Raw genomic sequence first — 16,867 nt, 5'->3', positions numbered from 1 at the left:
CTATATAAAAAGTTTTTGCATAAAACATATTTTAGCGGTTTGAAAAATTGTACCGATGAAATCTGCAGTTTAGTCAGAAAAGAAAGAGGTCATATGCAACATTTTTTTAAAAAGTGACCTCTAAGGTGAGTATCGTCATAATAGACTCGTACTCGTCGTATGTTGTACCCCATGCATGGCCTTCGCAACGACATGAGAGTTGGAGAGAGACATGAGAAGAGTGAGCGAGCGGAGCCACATGCCCAGGGCAAGGCAGGCAGGCAGGAGGGCCACACCTGGCCGAGGCAGAGGCAGAGGCAACAAAGGCGATAAAATCGCGGCAAGATCGAGAAAGAGACGGCCGGTTTTTATATGTCTCGGTTTCGGTTCTTGCCTTCCCACCTCGTCGTCACAGCATCACCTCATCTTCTCATCACTGCCAGACCAAGGAAAGAGAGAAGCAAGTAGTGTCATCGGTACGATCCCCTCTTCGGATCTTCCCCTTCTTCGTGTTCATCACATGATATCTTTTCCCTTTCCCCTGCTCCATCTGTTTGGTTTTAGGGGAATGTACGCTCTTAGCGGCGACATCGGTAACTTATAGAATAATGTAGCAATATTTCTAACTCAAACAAACAATAAGTTATCAAAATATATTCAATGTTATATTTAATGAAACTAATTTGGTGTTGTAGATGTTGCTATTTTTTTTCTATAAACTTAATCAAACCTAAAAGAGGATTAACTAGAAAAAAGTCAAATTGACTTCTAATATGAAATGGAGGGAGTAGCTAGTGTTGGATGGATGGTTCATCTTTAGGCTCGGCCAACTTTTTTTTGTCACATTTCTCTACCATAATTTATAAGGTATGCCAGCTTATTACAACTTGTACTCTATCAAGCAGGGCTTACAATTCTGAGATAGCCTTCTGTTTCAAGCTCTGGCAGAATGACGGTTTTCGCCACATCCGGTAGATTCCGAACAAATTTCACAAACCAAAAATTGACTACAAATTCCCTGAGTTTACCGATAAGCTCGGGAAAACTGGTCCTCTTTGGCGAAATTCCAAGCAAAATCATCGAAATTTCAATCGGTAACAAGAAAAAGAGGTAAACTATTTTTTCCTTTTTTTAATTCATTATTCTTTTCTTCCCTACTGTAAATTTCATTTAAATACACAGAATACATCAATTTTTTTTCAAAAATTTATATCCCAATAGGTTCTATGAATATCATACCATATATAAGATTTTATTTAATTTTTTCCTCTTTTTTATCAATTCAATTTTGAATTTGGATGAATCTCAATGAAATCTCAGACGGCTTCTACTTTCGAGCCGCGTCGAAACCTCGAAATTTTGCGGAATTCGACCGGTTTTCGTCGGAATTGTGATCCCTACTATTAAGGCTAAGTTGGTATCACTGAATGTTACTGCAGGTCGGACTTATTGAGCTGGCTCGATAACACAAAAATACTCGGTTTCCAGTCAAGTAAAAAAAAAAGCATGATTTTAGTGTTTCTTTTTAGAAAATTAGAGATATAGCTGATGAGTTTTTTTTTTCAATAATAGGATTGTAAACCTTAGGCAGTGCCGTAGCGGCCACATTAGGCTCACTTGATTGGTTGGTGAAGATTTTGCTAGTGGCTTTAAAAGCGTGTGTGTTGCTTTAGAGTGCATTCGAGAGTAGGTGTTGCATTGGAAACCCTTCCTCTATGGCCTGTAAAATGAAACGTCCATTGGCCCTATTAAGTACTAATTAAAAATAAAAGTTAGATTAATATGATATTTTAAAGAAACTAATATATTTTTCTAAATGTACCATTTAGTGAAGTTGGGAACATCGACTTAAGAACATCGACTTAAAAACACAACCTTAAAAACATATATTGTTCAATGTTCATCTTCTTCTACTCCCTCCGTCTCAAAAAATTCTACCAGTATTGGATGGGAGGTTTTCTAGTACAACGATGTCCAGATTCGTTTTACTAGAAAAACATCAGACCCAATACTAGGTTGAGTGTTTTTTTGGGACGGAGAGAGTATGTATAGAAGAAGAGTGGAAGGCAAAGATTTCGAAGCTACGATCATCTAACTTGTTCCAAAGTCGATGGTTCTGAAAGTTTGAACTTTGCGACGCGACCTACAACTTTGTAGTTGAAAAGTTTTTGAATTAAAACTGTTTAGGGTCCCAAAATATTGTTGCATGTTTATAGATTTTGAAATTTTAATTTTAAAATTACATTTTGGGACAAAAAATTACTTAAAATAAAAAAATTCAACTACAAAGTTGTAGATCACGTCGAGGGCTACAAGTTTAATATAAAGTTTGTCTTTATTAGAGTTCACATGGAAAAGTTATGAATTATTTTTAAATATAAAGTCTTTAGATCGTCCTATTTGACCCAAATGATATTCAAATCCAAGTTTAGGGACCGAGGTGACACATCTGAACAAGTTGGAAGACCTAAACGAGTGATCTGCAAGTTTAGGGACCAAGATGATACAGTCGAACAAGTTTGAGAATCTGAACGGTCGATTTACGAGTTTAGGGACCAGGATGACACATCGGTACAAGTTTAGAGACCGGTGATGGACTTTACTCCAATATAAATATATATAATATAAGATATAACATATATTAGTAATACAAATCTAAATAGTTAAATAATAGATATTGTATATTGGGACGGAAGGAGTACGAGCAGGAGGTGAGCTTTGAGCTGTTAGCTAGCCCCATGACTCCTCAACAGTTGTGCGGGCCGGGCATGGAATTGTGCCGGTTGTTCACTCGCTCGTCGATCGTTTCCCTCCACCGCGACACGACGACGCAAATACCTCTGCATGAGTGCGGACACGGTGACACCGCCCGCGCAGCGCACGGCATCGATCGATCGCGGCTGGCTGGCTCAGGGTGTACCATGAGCTCTCTATATATTAATTAATACTCCCTCCGTTTCGAAATGTTTGACGCTGTTGACTTTTTTAAACATATTTGATCGTTCGTCTTATTAAAAAAATTAAGTAATTATTAATTATTTTCCTATCATTTGATTCATTGTTAAATATATTTTTTGTAGGCATATAATTTTACATATCTCACAAAAGTTTTTGAATAAGGCGAACGGTCAAACATGTGCTAAAAAGTCAACGGTGTCAAACATTTCGAAACGGATGGAGTATTACTACAGACTAAGAGACAATAAAATTTCTAAATAATTAATGCACTAAATATTTTTTATTATATTTTTTTTCTTTTTTCACATGCAATAAACTTTCCTTTAATAAATACTAAGAGTCGACTCTAAGCTGTTGTCATACGTAACAACGATGTTTCTCATTCATTTTCTCTTTTTTTTCCACGTCACCAAATTTACTTGCATGATAATAAAAAGAGCCCGTTATTAGTTATCTCCCTCCGTATTTTAATGTATGACGCCGTTGACTTTTTAATCAACGTTTAACCACTCGTCTTATTCAAATTTTTATGCAAATATAAAAAATACTTATGTCATGCTTAAAGAACATTTGATGATACATCAAATCACAATAAAATAAATTATAATTACATAAATTTTTTAAATAAAATGAAATGTCAAACGTTTATCAAAAAAATCAATGACGTCATACAGTGAAATACGAGGGAGTACCATTCTACATGCCCTCGTGGGCTCATGACCGTAGATGGCGATGCCACGTCGGCGTCCGTCAGTTCTCCCGTTTAATTTCTACCCGGGGAAGGGCGAGCTACCGAGTACTAGGAGACGCGCGCAATGCATGGGCTCCTGCCGAACACGGGAGAGTCCAGTCCAGCCACGTTATATCCCATGTGTTCTAGGAATGACGCCTACAGTAAAGCCGTAAAGGTAACATAGAAATATACTAAATTGCATCCATTGTATATAAACTTGGTATGTACATGCGATCCAGTACAACAACTTAAAAATGATTATTTAGGTCCAACAACTTGGCTAGTACGTATATTCTAGTTAAAAAATTAATATTAGACACCATACCTTTTAAGTCACGTAATAAAAAAAAGCAGTCATCATTGCCAATAATCTAATAAGTTATAATGATTGTCAAATAATAATGGTCTAGATGTATTGTTGTTGCTTGCTTGCAATAATAAAATAACCTGTCGATTTCAATAAAAAATATAATGATCATTAAAACTAAGTGCATAAAAATTGTTGTAACATAATTTCCAAGAGATTCTACTAGTCAAATATATTCAATTGTACTCATAACCAATAATCTAATAGTTATGCTTATAGTAAAACAAACAAAATAGGCTGAATCATATGTATGTAACAACATTTTGACCAAAATCCACTTGATTGCTAAGTTCATGTACCGGTCTGCATATTTTTCAAGTTGTTGCACTAAATTGCACCCACCTGCCAAGTTCGTATACCACTGACGCAATTTACTCATAGAAATATGTTTCTTTCCACACATGTTTCCCAAAGTATTAAATGATACGTTTTCTAATAAACTTTCTATAAGAAAGTTATTTTAAAAAACATATTAATCATATCGACGGGATACCCGTGGACCGTATTATAAGAGTATTGGGGTATGTTGGTACGAGGATCTACACGATACAACATCAAGCATATAGAAGACAAAGATTATACTGGTTCCGGTTCCTCGTAAGTTAATAACCCTAATCCAGTTTATATAGAATTATGAAGAAAACCACATAGTACAATACAAAACAACGGAATCCCGAAATTACCGACGATATCCTTGTCAAGAGTGCCTTGATGAGATCTATCAGCGAGTTGGCTTCAAGTCCTCCGAATTGCTTCTGCTATTGTAGGTGTCTTGTGTTGAGATTTGATGATCAGCACCCCTCAAGGAGGCTCTATTTATACCGCAGATCACCTTAATCTCTAAGTATGACTCGGAGACAACGGACCCTGTAGGATAGGTTAATATCATTATCTCCTTCGAATACAACTCTGACACCTTCTATTCATAGAGATTATTTCCTTAAAAACTTAATAATTTCCTTAACTCAAAAGGATTAGTATAGCGTATACATCTCATAACTCCTAGGATAAAGTTTATTACGGTTATACCTTATCCGTAACCCTAAGAAATCACTTTTTTTAAAATTAAAAATAATTAATCCTCAATAAATTAATAAATCATATATTAATGATTCACCTCCTCTTCCATATAGCTCCAGTCTCATTAGACTATAACGTTCACATCATCGTTCATTATATTTCCTTCGTCAAAAAAAAACCATAAATTACTACTACGAATCTAGACGATTATTAAAAAAAACGTCCAGATTCATTGGGTTGTTTTTTTTAAAGACTCGTCGTAGGTTGGTTGTATCATACAACTTCGCAACGGCAGATAGAGGGCCCGGCCCCGGGGGGCCACACCCCGCAAAGGCCGAGGCAGCATCGCTGCCGCGGCGAGGCGATAAATATGCAGCGAGATCGAGAGACCGAGAGACCACCTCACCTGCTTCCTCTCTGTTTCTCTCTTCTTCTCCAACTCCACCTCGTCACTTCCAGACCAAGGGAGAAATTAAAAAAATATATATACAGTGAGATTTTTCTCTCTCCGGTACGAACCCCTGCCTCTCCCCCCTCCCTCCCTCCGTTTTCACCGCAAGATTTTTCTTTTTTCTTTTTTTTTTTGTGTTCCCCTGCTCCGTTTGTTTGGTTTCTTCCTCGGCGGGGAACGCACGTAGAGTGCGTTCTTGGCGGCGAGATTGGTACTAGGTTGGTTGGTATACGTTTTCTCTCGCCTCCGATTTGATTTCAGGTTGTTCTTGTCGCTTTGGGGGGCGACGCTGACGCATTGCCATTAGACCACCACGCGCACGCACGCCTTGTGTTCGACGATTTACCCCCCTTGTTTCTTTAAAACAATGAACACGCGGCGGTTTGCTGGATTGCAGTTTGTGATTGATTCCTCGATGTGCCTCGGTTAATTGGTTCATTCATGGTTGATGCGGCTTCTGGCCACCACCTTAGTCTTCCATCATACGCGTCGGGATGGGCGGAGCAATTGCCATGTTTAGGCAGCCCCGCTGCAACAATGGCGGAGGGGAAAGCCGAGTAGGACGGGAGCCATTAAAAATAAATAATAATTGGTTTTTGTTCATGTCGTTCGGCTCTTTCTTTGGGGCTGGTTTGTGTGGACAGTGGAGGAGAACACTCCAGAGAGCCTGGAGACCACTCGCACATTCCAAGTCCTTGTCGACAAGGATCTCCAAATTCTGGTTCAGATTTGTGCACTAGTTAATTATGCTCCATGTTTATTGCCGGGAAACAAGCTGTAACTAATTAATAATTTATTTACGGTGGATATTCTTTCTTATTCTTATTCCTTTCATGCCACTTTATGATCTCTGATGAATATGAGGATATCCTCTTTTATATTCTTTCCTACTTTTGCTTTCCCACTTTCTATAGGAAATTATTTGTTCGGTTCTCCCCTTTATTTTTGTCCGTGTTTACGGTTCCTTTATTTTTGTCTGTTTTTATGGTTGTTCGCTGGTAAGAGTAGTACTATGTGATGACTAACTAATTGCCTATCATTGCATTTCTAATCCGAGAGTGATGGTCACTAATTTATGCCGGCTTTCTGCCTTTTCAGACGTATGACTATTTGATCCTTTCCGTCTTTTGCTGATAAAATAAGTAATAAGAGAGAAAGGAAAAACTAAAACTTGTTTTTCACATGTCAATATGATTACTTTTCAGGAAGGAAGCTAAAATTTGGCTCCAAAAACATTTTCTGTTTACTCTTTATGTAAAGTAGTTAAGAGTGCCTTAAACAACCAAGCGGCTGTACAACCTTTTGACACACTCTCCCTTTTATCCTTGCAATTTTGCTTCAGGTCTGGAGCACAAATGGGCATCTTCAGTGGAGCGGGAGCACATCGCCCTAGCTGCCCGTCGGCCGCGAATTGCGCAAAATGGGCTCAAACCTACCTGAAGTACTGCCTTTGTAGCACGAGGGATGGCATGGCACTGACGCTTGGACTGTTAAGCGTCATCAGCTGGGGAGTTGCTGAGGTGCCACAGATCATAACTAATTACAAGCATAAGTCAACAGAAGGCCTTTCCCTTGCTTTTCTAATGACATGGATTGTTGGGTGAGCCATTTCATCACGTTCCTGATGTTTCTAGGAGACTTATACTACTAATATATAATATTTGTAGTTGACAGTTTTATGTGCAATGCAGTGTTTGATGTTCTCTTGTACTCTTATGCCATTACGCAGGGACTTTTTTAACCTTATTGGCTGCTTCTTGGAACCTGAGACGGTAAGATTATTTCCACAACTTCTTAATCATCTACAACAGTAGTTTGCCATGATAATATCCTACGACCACTTGTTTTTGCTCTGATTTGATGAACATCTCTCATATGATTTAGTAGTATTTCCTTTCAACAGTGTAGTGAGTTGGTCATTACAAACATGGGGGGGACAATTCACTAATCTTCTGAAATCATGCCTTCCTCCTCCAATTAGAGATACGGAGTTATTATACCTGAGTTGTATAGTTTGTGAATACCACTAGATAAGGCATAATTACACCCCTATTGAAAGTGGCCATTTAGACAAGTGTTCCAATTCTAGCCCAGAAAAGGAGTTCCAGATAGATCATAAATCTATGGATGCCATCTATGGCAGATAAATCTGATTTTTGTTTGCTTATCGTGTGATATGTTAAACAGTTTTTGATGTGATGAAATTTACCCATGAGGTTATATTAAAACCTCTCTTCAAATCATCCTTATCTAATTATCTTGTTCTATATATATTGCAGCTGCCAACACAATTTTACATGGCTCTGGTAAGGCGCCAAATCAGGTTTCTGGATTTCTGTTGTTTAATTTCTTCTTGTGGTTGTTGACACCCAAAAACTTGCCATTTGGAATGCAGCTATACACCATCACAACTGTTATTCTCACTGGACAGACAGTATACTATAGCCACATATATCACCGTCTTAAAGCAAAAAAAGCCAGGGCAACAAGCAAGGTGACTGCATCAGATGTGGCATATTATTATGTTCTCATCTGCTTCTACATGGATATTTTAACATGCGATGCATTGCCACTTCAACCATCATATGCAAATTATACTACTGCCTTCATGTGTTCGTAAAGTGTACTATTTTCCTTTTCTGGACAATACATCGACCCTTTAATTGCTTAGTCATTTTAGGCATATGTCTTCTGTATCATTATGTTATCCTTGATGAATCTGTTTAAGGTTGATTCAACCATAGGCCAGATTAACTTGAAATTGTCAGGCAGCTTTAACTTTTTCCATCTCTCCTAATTATATATATTCTGTTATTTGCAGCCTCAGAGGCATCAGCGTGCTGATGCTTCATTGAGAGAAAAGCTTTTGGGGCCCAAGGTTATTGGGGAAATCAGAAACAATAGCCACCTAGGTGCAACCGTCCCTATTCCAACAAGTTCTCCAATTACAGTTAATACAGAAATAGTACGGCATCGACATGGCCCAAGCAGCCTCAGTGAATACTACTACACGTAATTTCTTGAATCATAATGTTTCCTCGTATTTTCATCCTTGAAGTTACCATCCTTCGTTTGCTTGGATAAGAACTTAGAATATCGCTTTGTTTCATCCATATGGTACTTATAGGAGGACAATAGCTTGCTGATCAAGCATTATGGCAAAAATATGTAGAAATTCAGAAGCATTGAGGTGCCCGTTTTATTTTACAGGTCAGCAAGATCTCTATCAAGCAGCCCAGTGCCAATGTCAGGCACATGGTCGGCTAATTATCATCAAACAAATTCTCCACCAGAAATAGATGACCAAAAGGAATCCTTGGTCAGTGAGTTTTCCCCAGCACAATATGCAGCATCTCCTTTAATAAAGAATTCTCTCTCAGTGGTAAGCTAAATCCTGCAATACCCTCTTAGTTATCTCATGAGGCTTGAATTAATAAAACATTTCGAAATTGAATTAAGGTACCGTGGATGTCCCTTCTCTTGGGTATGAGTGTTTTGCATTTTTTAGTTGGAACAACCCATCAAGAGGTGCCAAATGGTATTGTCATACCTGTCGGGAGAAGGCTTTTACTGTTGGCGGTAAGCTCCAGCAGTACATCTATCTAGTATGATTTTTTTCATAATTGCAAGTTGCAACAGTGGTTGATACATTATAATCTTCTTTCATAGGATGACCATGCAGATTCATCTGTCAGCAATGGCAGTGGAAGTGGAATTGGAAGCTTCCTTGGTTGGGCTATGGCGGTAATCTATATGGGTGGACGACTTCCCCAGATCTGGTTAAATGTAATACTTCACAAATAGCCCAACGTTTTTTTCTTTCTTACTATATTGAGATTAGGAGAAATGTGTTCATGGCAATTTTGTGTGGCAACTGGTAAAAAGTGCATTTTGAGTTTTAAATCACACATATACTCTTACATATTTTTTCACTCTATTGTACTCATGGGAGAGTTCTGGAAACTTGGAAAGTAGAAAAAAATTTGTATATTGAATAAATGAAACTTTGTCACTTGTATATTTTATTTTTATTACCGGAAATACTTTTCTGGCACTAAATTATATGGCTATTTTGATTGATCTTAAAATGTTACTGCCCCCATTAAAAATATAATGCGTATTTTGTTTCATTAGGACAAAGCTTTGACCAATAATTGCTCTATTAGGATATCATTTATGCGATACAAAAGCATAGTCATAAGTAATGCTTTTGAATACATATCTACTAACGTCAAATTTGTGTCACAAAAGTTTTATCCTAATAGAGTAATTCTTTGTCAAAGCCTTTCCCTAACAAAGTAGAACACACCTTATACTTTTTGGATTTATTTTCTAGGCAATGAGCAGTGCAATTTTAATGATATGTCTGACATGTCTCTACTTTGCAGATGAAAAGAGGGAATGCTGAGGCAAGTTCATCGCCATTTTTACTGAGGAGACCGATTTCAATTTTCTATTCTTTATATTTGGTTAAGACAAATAGATCGCTTTGTTGCATCTACTCAACTAACTACTATTTTTGTTTGTTTGCAAATGTTTTCCCTTCTATTGTGTAACTCCTTTTGACTTCTAATTTCATTCAGGGACTCAATCCACTAATGTTTACTTTTGCATTAGTGGGAAATGTGACATACGTTGGAAGGTAATATATGAAGTTAACTTTATCTAGATTTAGTTATTATGACCTGTTGATTGCCCGTATAACATATATAAGGTGCACGCAATTTTAAAATGGACTTTTACTGTTATCACGTTTCTTGTTTTCCAATGCAGTATACTTGTGAAAAGCATGGATTGGTCAAAACTTAAGCCGAATCTACCGTGGCTTGTAGATGCTGGAGGATGTGTTTTGCTTGATACTTTTGTATCCTTTTGCAAGCTTTTTACTTTTAGAGCCAATACTTCCTACTTGCTTTATGTTCTTTCACTGAACCCGAAGGCAGGAATTTATGCACATCCTACATCTGAACTCATATGTAACTGAGAAGGGTATGTCTGATGCTTAACAATTTTTCAAGATAAAATGACTGGTCCTTGGAATTTAACTAAAGACTATTGTGCACCATACTGCCATATCAGTTATTCTTTTTCGCAGTGCTTTAGATTCATCTGCATCTCTCTCCCTCCATACATGCATATATTCCAATAAAAAGTTGACTTGTTGCTTCCTTTGCATCTAGAGAACTGCATTATTCTGCATTGGATGTTCCTTTTTGGAAGGTCTATTGGAGTTTTGGGAGCTATTGTACCGTTTGTAGATACCCTTGACCATCTATCACAGATTATTCTTCAGTTTCTTTATTTCCATTATCGGAAGCGACACGTTCCTGATGAGCCTGACAGTGCTGATAAAGTTTAATGGATAGCAACTGAGAATATTATTACCTTCTTCGACATAACAGGTTTGCCTTGTTTTTTTTTCGTTGTTTGTTCATTATGTGTTCTATGGTTTCTATGTGGGGGAAATCTTTAAGTATTCTATGTCGCTCTTGGATGTATCTTGTGGCCTTTTCTTAGTCATATATCAAATAATGATGTGCTACAATTTTTGCCCTTAAAACACTTTGATCCTGTAGGAGGCAACAGCCTGGTAGATTTCTTTTACCACATATTAAAACTTTTGCAAATAATTCAAATAGGATCCCTGTCACTGAAATAGGAATGCAAAGTCAATCTAGTTCTATTTATCTGATGTATTCGAACTGCCAACCTGTGAACTTGGATACAGTCCACAGGGTTGACTCAGTTTTCTAGTCTCTGTTTATATAATACTTGCGAAGTGTGCTCTGCTCATTTTTAAGATTAAGAAGTCTGTGTAAAATGTAAACCACGTCTATATCGATGAGAATCGGTTTTTCACCCACACTATCTTTGGTGTTGCTTTATACTCCCTCCCTTCCGTAGGAAGGCTTAACTTCCTTGTATTTTATTTAATGAGTATGTGGTGGAGAAAGAAAATCAAGAAAAATGTAGACTTTAACTCCTGTATGTATAAGAAACGGGTTCTTTAGTACCCCAAAAGCCAGGGTTATGTGCTGGTCAATTTAGAATTTAGAATTTCTGCTTTCTCATAATCAATATGGAACGGAGGGAGTAGCATGTAACATACCTCGGTATGAATGCACATTAATTTTCCATGCCAAGTTAATTTCATTTTGTAGCTATGGGCACTGTTCTGATGAAAATGTAAAAAAAAGAAGAAAAAAAGCATATGGCAGCTAACCGTTTTTTTATCCGTATTTCAGACCTGAAGGGAGGTGTTTCCTACGTTGAGCTCCATGAATTTGTGAAACGGCATTTTTGCGTCGGAGGCCGTCTTATACAGTCCGCATGCAGCTGTAGAGCCTACCACACGCTGATTCATATGCGTCTTGCTCTGTGTCGTGGCAAAGCCATCTTCAGAACAGAGTGGGTGTCATATGGAGAAGCTATAGCTTATCGCAATTGTTTGGTGGTATCAAAGCGTGCCAAGTATCATATATGGTTTACCCTTTTTTTTTTTTGCATCATTCTCTCCTTTACCCTTTCTCTGTTGTGGTGATAAGTAGTATTATTATTTGTCAGTTTTGAAGTGTGTAAAGATTATCTCGGTTTAACTGCTCGCCAGTTGTGAAATAGTATAAATATCCCAGTTTTCGGACGTGTTTGTGTTGTCTCCCTGATGATACGTGAGTTGTAAATGTTTGAAGCCCCTTGAACTCTGAAATTGCATCTAGGCCCCTAATGATTTTGATGATTGATTACAATGCGATTAGAGAGGACTAACACTTTTATTCAAGCAAATATGAAGGTTGTTATGTCTTCGACATGTTGTAATGAGATGCATACCCCATGAATGCGACATCACGATGCAATGTGGCAATGATCAAATGATATATTGTATCTTTTACCTTACATTGTGTCATAGTAATGTCGTACTATTAAGAGGGATACCACATGCATATTATTGGTAGAATACTAGTGCTCAAAATGTTTCATCTTTGTGTGAGTTGAAAAACCTAAGTCAAAATTTCAATCCCGAGTTGTTTCACTTGTCACAACACTTACGCTGGGTTTCTTTGCAAGTTTTTCAACATCTCTTAAAGGTTTTGGACCATGTTTTATATTGGGTTTGATAGCCCACGAAACTAGCTTTCCATAGAGTCCAAGATCTTCGAAATCGGAGTTCGGAGTAAAAAGTTATTGCAGTTTTACTTGAGCAACATCAGACTATCCGATTTGAAATCGGACTATCCGATGTATCGGACTATCCGATTTTTCACAAAACTTCACTCTCTGTCTTGATTTAAAAAAAATCCTATCGAGTAAGTTTTTCTAAGTATCGGAGTATCCGATGTCGGATCAGATAGTCCGATGATACAGAGACTCCGAAATTTCATAGAACTTGAGTCTCTGTTTAAGGATGAAGTTTTTGCTTCTAAAATATTAGATACTCCGATTTAACATCAGATAGTCCGATGTCTCGGAAAGTCCGAAATTTCATGGAACTTCATTCTCTGTTTCTCGTTGCCTTGGAGGTTGAAAATATCGGACTATTCGATCTTGTATCGGACTATCCGACGTGGGCTGAAAGATTCCCCTCCAACGGCCACATTTTTGGGGGGTCTATAAATACCCCCCACCTAACCCTTTTCTAGGGTTACCCAACTCATTTCATTCTCATTCACTTTGGGTTGAGCTTGGTGCTAAGGTGCTTTGGATCTTTGAGCTCTTTCTCCCTCTCTCAAATCCCTCCTTGTTCTTTGTGTGGTGGATCTTGGTGGTTGTGGATTTGGTGTTTGAGGGCCTAGTGTGTGTTTCACTCGATCTTGAGCACTAGGGTTTGACCAAGAGTTGTGTGGTGTTTGTTGCTTTTGGAGTTGAGGACTCCTAGACGGCTAGGTGTCACTCCCGAGCCACCGATCTACGTGTGGTTGGCCGAGAGAAGTTTGTGAAGGCCAAATCTCGCCTCCGCAAGGAAAGAGATACCCTTAGTGGAAGGAGGAGTGCTTAGTGCAACCTCTTGAGGAAAGGGCTAGCAAAGACCCGGCTCTTAGTGAGCTCCTCAACGGAGAGTAGAATCCCCTCAAGGATTTGAACTCCAGGAACAACTTCGTGAACTTCATCATTGGTGATCTCCCTTCATCCTCCTTTTAGCTTTGCTTAATTGTGCCGCTATAGATCTAGTCGTTGTTTGTGCTTTACTCTTGTTTGTGTGATAGATCTACTTGTTGTGCTTCATTGGTGGATCAGACAGTCTGATCCAACATCAGACTATCTGATATTTTCGGATAGTCTGACTGTGGATCAGACTTTCCGACCTTATTTCAGTTTTAGCTTCCGCATAAAGTTTTAAATTAGCCTATTCACCCCCCTCTAGGCCTAATTGACCCTTTCAATTGGTATCAGAGCCTAATCTCGTAATTAGGCTTAACCGCTTGGAGAGATCATGTCGGGTCAAACGGGGAATGGCAAGGATGGTGATAAGGGAGCTACGTTTCCTTATGACTATCTCTCCACATCTACATCTTATGTGAGCACCTATAGCGGCAAAGCTCCGTACTTCAATGGTACGGACTATGCCGCTTGGAAACATAAGATGAAGATGCATTTGAAATCTATTAACCCTTTGATTTGGAGAATAGTCGAAAAAGGCTATGTTTTGCAGAATCCCGAGGAACCCACCAAGGAGGACGATGAGAATGAGCACAAGAACGCTCAAGCCGCTAATCCAATTCTTAGCGCCTTGAGTGGAAGTGAGTTCAACCGTGTGGATGGCATTGAGAGTGCCAAAGTAATTTGGGACACGCTTCGGAATTTGCATGAAGGCACGGATAGTGTTCGCCAGTCCAAGGTGGAGATTCTCAAGGGGCAATTTGAGCGGTTTGTGATGTTGGATGGTGAGAGCCCAAGCGACATGTATGATCGATTGAGCAAGATCGTTAATGAGATCAAGGGACTTGGCTCCAAGGACATGACCGATGAGGTTGTGGTCAAGAAGATGGTTCGAGCAATCACTCCAAGGAACTCTACCTTGGTGACCATCATTCGTGAGCGTCCGGACTACAAGACTCTCACACCTCATGACTTGCTCGGACGTATCCTTGCCCATGACATGCTCGAGCAAGAGTCCAAGGAGGTCATCCAATACATCAACCAAACCTCAACCACAAGCATCAAGAAGGAAGACTTGGCATTGAAGGCGAAGGAAGAAGAAGAAGAGAGTCGCAAGAGCAAGAGCAAGGCGGAGATCGATGATGAAGAGATGTCTCTCTTCGTCAAGAAGTTCGGCAAGTTCATGAAGCAAAGCGGCTTCTTCAAGAGAAGTTCGTCCAAGCATTCCTCCAACAAGTCAAGTGGAAGATACTCCGCAAGGGTGTGCTATGTGTGCAAAGAGCTCGGGCACTTCATTACGGATTGCCCCCACATCAAGGATTGCCCCTACTTCAAGGAAGACAAGAAGAAGCTTGAGAAGAAGGAGAAGCACAAGCATAGCAAGCATGATCGCTATGGCCAAGCTCACCTTGGGATGATCTTCGGCTCCGACTCCGGGTCAAGCTCAAGTGATGAAGAAGGAGTTGCCACGTTCGCCGTCAAGCCTTCATCACCACCGAGACTCTTCAACTACTCAAGTGATGAGGATGCTCCCATTTGCCTCATGGCAAAGGAGCCTAAGGTACCCTCTCCCCTCAAGTCATTTAATGTTGATCTTGTTAGTGATTTGGAGGAAGATGTTGAGGATGAGGTTATGGATGACGAGTTGTTCAAATCCATAGCCAAGGAATCCATACCAAACTTGAGTGAGTTGCTTGGGAGAATTGAGAATCAATATGCAACTCTTGAGAGGCAAGAGGAATTGCTCATTCGTGAGAAAGAGCGGTCTCATGAACTCAAGAGTGAACTTGCTAAGGAGAGAGAGAAAAATGAGGCTTTGGTACGTCTTTACAAGCAAACCAAAGAGTCTCATGCTAATCTTGAGGTGGCGAACGCTCAACTTCAAGAGAGAGTGGATGACTTGGACAAAGCTTACCTCTCTCTTGAAGAGAAGTTCGAAACCTTAAAGAATAATGTCTCTCTCCCTAGCGAGGCATCGTGCTCCAAAATTGTCCCAAGCAATGAACCATGTGTGAGGTGCAAAGATATTGATATTGAAGCTTGTGCTACTAACTCTACTTCTTTGAGTGCTTTGCAAAAGCAAAACGAGAAGCTTATGGGACTCCTTCATAATGGCTTACTTAAGTGCCATATGGGTAGTAAGGCCCTAAAGGAGTACCTAGGCTATCAAAGGGACAACTTCAACCATGACGGTCTTGGGTATGTTCCTCCACCTAAAGGAAGGGTGGACAAGAGTGTGATGATCAAGAAGCCCCAATGTCTTAGCAACTTTGTTAAGGCCAAATGTATCCTTCCTAATGATAATGCTTCTCATTGTTTTTTTGATGCATCTTATGTTCTTAGGAAGAACGCTAGTGGTCGCGTTGTTGCTAAGTATGTTGGCCCAAGGGGTAAAAATATTTCTATCAAGAGAGTGCTTTGGGTGCCTAAGGCACTTGTTACTAACATGAGAGGACCCAAGAAAGTATGGGTACCTAAAACTAAAAATTGATCTCTTGTAGGAATATGTCTCCGGTGGAAGAAGTTGGGTGATTGATAGTGGTTGTACTAATCATATGACCGGAGAAGAATCAATGTGTTCATCTCTTGATCCAAATGGCACTTCTCAAGAGAACATCATCTTTGGGGACGATGGAAAGGGAAAGGTAATTGGATTGGGTAAGATTGCAATTTCAAATGACCTTTCCATTTCCAACGCCCTCTTGGTAAAATCTCTAAATTACAATCTATTGTCCGTTTCTCAATTATGTTCCATGGGATTCAATTGTCTTTTTACCGATGTTGATGTGACCGTATTTAGAAGGGATGATTCCTCGGTAGTCTTTAAGGGTGTTCTCAAGGGAAAGCTTTATCTTGTGGATTTTTCCTCAACTAAAGCCAAACATGAGACATGCTTAGTGGCTAAGTCCAACACGGGGTGGCTTTGGCATCGGAGGCTAGCCCATGTTGGTATGAGGAATCTTCACAAACTTCTAAAGCATGATCACATCCTTGGACTAACAAATGTTCAATTTGAGAAAGATAGGGTGTGTAGTGCATGTCAAGCCGGGAAACAAATTGGAGCACATCACCCGGTCAAGAACGTAATGACTACTACAAGAGCGTTGGAGCTTCTTCACATGGACCTCTTCGGGCCAATTGCTTATCTAAGCATTGGAGGTAACAAATATGGTCTTGTTATTGTTGATGACTTTTCATGCTTCACGTGGGTGTTCTTCTTGCATGACAAGAGTGAGACACAAGCCATCTTCAAGAAGTTTGCAAG

General features: G+C 39.3%; 1 protein-coding gene across 1 annotated transcript; it reads left to right on the top strand.

The window, feature by feature from the left end:
• Positions 1-5,427: 5,427 nt before the first annotated feature.
• LOC127780755 (uncharacterized) lies at positions 5,428-12,148 on the top strand. The gene is made up of 14 exons (XM_052307708.1): positions 5,428-5,568; positions 6,851-7,108; positions 7,238-7,280; positions 7,788-7,814; positions 7,904-8,002; positions 8,330-8,520; positions 8,719-8,890; positions 8,968-9,087; positions 9,178-9,294; positions 9,897-9,917; positions 10,092-10,150; positions 10,282-10,372; positions 10,790-10,910; positions 11,754-12,148. The coding sequence occupies exons 2-13, from the start codon at positions 6,864-6,866 to the stop codon at positions 10,865-10,867; spliced, it is 1,263 nt and encodes a 420-aa protein (XP_052163668.1). The 5' UTR covers positions 5,428-5,568; positions 6,851-6,863; the 3' UTR covers positions 10,868-10,910; positions 11,754-12,148.
• Positions 12,149-16,867: the final 4,719 nt, after the last annotated feature.

This window comes from Oryza glaberrima, chromosome 1, assembly GCF_000147395.1.
Source record: "Oryza glaberrima chromosome 1, OglaRS2, whole genome shotgun sequence".
In the NCBI taxonomy this organism is placed as follows: Eukaryota; Viridiplantae; Streptophyta; class Magnoliopsida; order Poales; family Poaceae; genus Oryza; species Oryza glaberrima.
The sequence above is the reverse complement of the archived record's forward strand: the minus strand, read 5'-3'. Positions and strand labels throughout refer to the sequence as shown.